Source organism: Lucilia cuprina, chromosome 5, assembly GCF_022045245.1.
Source record: "Lucilia cuprina isolate Lc7/37 chromosome 5, ASM2204524v1, whole genome shotgun sequence".
In the NCBI taxonomy this organism is placed as follows: Eukaryota; Metazoa; Arthropoda; class Insecta; order Diptera; family Calliphoridae; genus Lucilia; species Lucilia cuprina.
In genome coordinates, this window is record NC_060953.1 from 63489255 (window position 1) to 63494375 (window position 5121).

Below are 5121 nucleotides of genomic sequence, written 5' to 3' on the forward strand. Positions count from 1 at the left end.
TATTTTATAATTTGTATAAAATAATATTAAATTTATTTTTACAACCATGTTTTTTATATTAATTTTTTTCCAAGTTTTTAAATTAAAACTTAATTTTCTTTAACTTAACTTATTGCCTGTTTTTTCTGAAAGTCGAAAAGTATTTGGAATATAAAGTTTTCATGTTTCTCCTTTCGTTTTCGACCTCTTGTTACAGTCTGTTAGAGTATTCAAAAATAAATAAAGAACTTATTTTTTTATTCATAACTTAGTAAATAATGTATTTTTTATAACCTCCAATATTTTCAATTAAATTATATTTAAAAGTTTTAGTTCCAGTTTAAAAATTTTAATCATTTTTGTAAGGTTACTTAAACCGTGGTTTTGACTAATCGTGTCTGGTGTAAGAATGTTTTAACGATATTCATGAATGATTTTAGAATACGAGGTCTTTAAACAAAAAAAAAAAAATAGTTTTCAAGTCCTTTTTTAATAAGTAATAAACTGAAGTTCTGAAATAGATTCAGATATAAACCGATTCTTATGGAAGTTGATAGAAAGTTTTGCTTCGTCTAAATCCAGTTTATGTTTGATTTCATTACTTTACACATTAAAAGGGATCATATGTTATAGACGAAATCGTGATGCCATATGTATATACCTACTTACAATACTAATCGATCGAGTGAAAGTTGAGTTAAAATCTAGCTTTTAGTTTAATCTCTATAATATTCATATTAGAAAAATACACTTTATTGTTCTTTTTTGGGTCAGAAATTCATCCTTCTTTTTAGAATACTTGGAACTTTAAATTCAACACTTCACAGCTTTCACTTGTGGGATTTTGATATTTAAGTTCAAATATGGACAGTTTTATGTCACAATACAAATTCCCCTGTTGTGAAATTTGTTGATGGAATTTTGTAAACAATGAACAGCTGTTTTATACAAAATCAACTATTGTGAATGAATTGTTTGCAACAAGTTCACGATAACAATTTTGCTTTCAAGGGAAATGAAAATTTGAAGAGAAAATGTTCACTTCTATTGGCGATAGGGTTGCATATGTTGAGGAAGTCGTGTGAGTTATATATTTCCCTTATTTAATACTAAACGAAAATTTAGTTAATTTCTGTTATATTTCTGTTATATTTGTACTAGATAAACACATTTTTTTGTTCTTTTGGATTTGAAGAAACTTTTATCGGGTCAGAAATGAACCCATATTTTTACAAAATTTTGAACTTGAAATTTAACATAAGATCTTTACTTATGGATTTTTGACAGAACATATATTTGCCAAGAAAGTTTTGCTTAAACTTGGTCCGATATTGTCATTGAAAAGTGACAGTTAAAGCTTCTGACAGAACAGATATTTGCCAAGAAAGTTTTGCATTATTGTCATTGAAATTAAGGTTCAGTTAAAACTATTTATATTATTGTTTACAGTAATTGATGTGTAAGATAGTGAGTCGATATCTTGGTTTGTCCATAAATTACAAATTTATTAGTGTTTTTTGTCCGCAAATAGGAAAATGGTACTTTTTACTTTTCACAAAAGAATTTATTTCACTTTTCCTTTTAAACGTTCAAAACATTCAATTTGGAAACATGAGTCATCTAGATTGAAATAGAATCTATAAAAGGAAACTTTTTAGAACTTTTTTCATTTATTAAATGGTACTTCTTGAATGAGGATCTCTATGACGGAACTGTTTGTTAGTTTTGTATTTCAAATAAATTTTCTATTATATTTAATCTAGAAATCAAATATTACAAAGAATAAGAATCTCTTTTAGTACATTTTCTTTCTTCAAATGTACTTTTTAATTAGTTTACAAAATTAGACGTAGATATAAGGTTGTTCGATCTTACAACGTTGTCAGTAAGATGTTCAGAAAATATCTTTTAATCGTCTGAACTTACAATTTTTCTTTTGTAACATTGTCAAAAAAAAAACATTAATAACAATATTGCTAAACAAAATTTGTAAGTTGACAGTGTTATTAGACATTTTACTGCTAACGTTGTAAGATCAAACAACCGTGTATACATAGCATAAGTTGAAGCTTTTTGTATTAGAAATAGTACTTTTTGAATTAACTGTATTATAGTGTGTAAGGTTGTAAGATTTTACAAAATTGTCAGAAAATGTCTAACAACAGTGTCAACTTACAATTTGTTCACTTTCAACATAGGCAGAAATAGAATTTTAAAACGGAAATTGTAAGTTCACAACGTTTTGCAACATTGTCAGACAAGCTTTTTCTGACGTTTCAAAGCAAAAATTGTATGTTTACAATTTCTGAACATTGTAAGATCTGACAACCGTGTATCACAGCATTTAGTAATAAGTAGTACAGTGTGCTTACTGAATAATAAGATGAAACTTTTTTGGTACTTTCGCCTTGAATCAGATGCCCTGATGGAATGAGATTTATAACTTTTACAAATACTACTTTTATAAAAAAGTTTTGAAAATTCTGTTATGAGATCTAATATTCCATTTAAATCAATTCATTTGTACAATTCACAATCGGTGTTGTACGGTTGTATGGTAGTATGTCGTTTTTTATAATTAATTTGTTTCTGTTTCAAAAATTTTATTTGAAAAATTTTTATGACATACAACGCTACAACGATACGACATCGATTGGGAATTGGACAAATATGTATGTGTAAAATTTTATTATGAAAAGAGGAGGTTATAAAATATTCGGCCCGGCCGAATCAAAATTACAATATTTACATTATAAATAAATATAAAATCTAAATTTTTAAGGAAAATTATATTCAAACAGAGAAACAGTGTTTAAAAAAAATCAAAATTTAATTTTTGTTTGTTTTTATATTTTAGTAAACTATATTTAAATAAGTATTTTTATATTTTTTTATTATTAATTTGTTTAATATATATTTATAAAAAACTATGCCTTATATTACAAAGAAAAGAAATTATTTATATATAGTCTTTCGTATCAATTACAAAAATAAAAATTAGTATATTTATTTAATTATTATGTTTGTTCTTTAATTAAACACTTTACAAATTAAATTAATATTTATAGTACATTTAATTAATAAATTTAATTTTTTTTTTGTTCTTATCTGGTGTAATTTATTTTAAAAAAATTTTAATAATTGTTTTTTTTTTTTTCTTAAAAAAAGGTGGGGGTGTAGAGCATTAAATTTTTAAATTAAATTAAAAAAATAATAAATTTAAAAATTAATTTCATAACGATTTTATTTCTTTTTTCTACTTTTTAAATTGTAAGTTGTTTTGTAAAAATTAATACCACCATAAAATTCGTTTTAAATCGTGTTTGTGTGTGTATTTTTCTGTATTAATATTTAAAATAAAAATTCTACGAGATTATCTTGTTGTAGTTTTTGTTCCTTTTATACTTGAATTAAACCATAAAATTATTTAAATCAAAAAAAGGATTTTTTATGTAAACAGTGGCAAATGATAGAAATCAAACCCTCGATAGCCTTTGGCAGCCAGCCATATATAGACAACATGATAGGCGCCTGGTATAAAACATATAAGACCGGCTACAAAAAATACTACACCCTGTGAGGTGTTCGCTGGATCGGCTACCGCAAATGTACCCATAACAAATAGACCGGTGCCAACGATTAACAATGTAACGGCTGCTAAGACAGTACGCCAATTTTCTCGTACTTTGGGATGTCGCCAACAATATGTGCTCACTTCATCTGTTGATATATTACCATATTCTTGTATTAAAGAATCACTATCACGTGATGTTGTATCTTCGGCATATTTGTTGTAACCTCTGGAAATAAGTACAAAAATATATATATAAATATATTTAAATTTTTAAGTTGTTTGCATCACGAAAAAAATATGTAATTGTATTTATTTAATATAAAAGTTATTTATGGTAGACCGCCTACTTTTCTTAGGATAATAATAACAATCGTATAAATGTCCTTGTGTAACATTTGTTTTAATTCAAATCCTACCCACACGCCTACTGTTTCTCAAATTTTCCATTGCCTGTGGTTTATTACAGAGTTATAAAGGAGTTTATTAAATAATAGCATAATCGGAGAGTTTCAGTATTAAATTTAAAAAAATTCACTACAAAAGTTTAAAAGTACTTTAAGAATAACGTACCTTTATGTCACCTTAAAATCTCTTACGTTTCTGTATTATCAGGTAAATCATAAGGACATTTTAAAGGACGAAAGAGAATTTGTCTGATTGAAGGACAAAAAGCACTTCTTATTCAGGCAACATTAGTCTATAATCAAGGTTATATTGTCTTTAGTCAATACTATAGAATAGTCTATAGTCAAGACTTTAGAATAGTCTATAGTCAAGACAATAGAAAAGTCTATAGTCAAGACTATAGAATAGTCTATATTCAAGACTATGGAATAGTCTATAGTCAAGACTATAGAATAGTCTCTATTCAAGACTATGGAATAGTCTATAGACAAGACTATAGAATAGTCTATAATATAGTTAAGACTATAGAATAGTCTATAGTTAAGACTATAGAATAGTCTATAGTCAAGACTATAGAATAGTCTATAATATAGTTAAGACAATAGAATAGTCTATAGTTAAGTCTATAGAATAGTCTATAGTCAAGACTATAGAATAGTCTATAGTCAAGACTATACAATAGTCTATAGTTAAGACTATTGAATAGTCTATAGTCAAGACTATAGAATTGTCTATAGTCAACACTATAGAATACTCTATTGTCAAGACTATAGAATAATCTATAGACAAGACTATAGAATAATCTATAGACAAGACTATAGAAAAGTCTATAGACAAGACTATAGAATAGTCTATAGTCAAGACTATAGAATAGTCTATAGTCAAGACTATAGAATAGTCTATAGTCAAGACTAGAGAGTAGACTATTCTATAGACAAGACTATAGAATAGTCTATTGACATGACTATAGAATAGTCTATAGTTAAGACTATAGAATAGTTTATAGTCAAGACTATAGAATAGTTTATAGTCAAGACTATAGAATAGTCTATAGTCAAGACTATAGAATAGTCTATAGTCAAGACTATTGAATAGTCTATAGTGAAGACTAGTCTATAGTCAAGACTAGTCTATAGTCAAGACTATAGAATAGTCTATAGTCA

At 26.2% G+C, this 5121-nt stretch overlaps 1 protein-coding gene across 1 annotated transcript in view; it reads right to left on the bottom strand.

Annotated features, from left to right (window-relative positions):
- Positions 1-3146: 3146 nt before the first annotated feature.
- The window catches only part of LOC111689357 (transmembrane protein 134), a 37339-nt gene continuing 35364 nt past the window's right edge, over positions 3147-5121 (bottom strand). Inside the window, exon 2 of the mRNA XM_046951914.1 lies at positions 3147-3779. Coding sequence (XP_046807870.1) covers positions 3428-3779 — 352 coding nt within the window. The 3' untranslated portion in view covers positions 3147-3427. The remainder of the gene's footprint in view (positions 3780-5121) is intronic.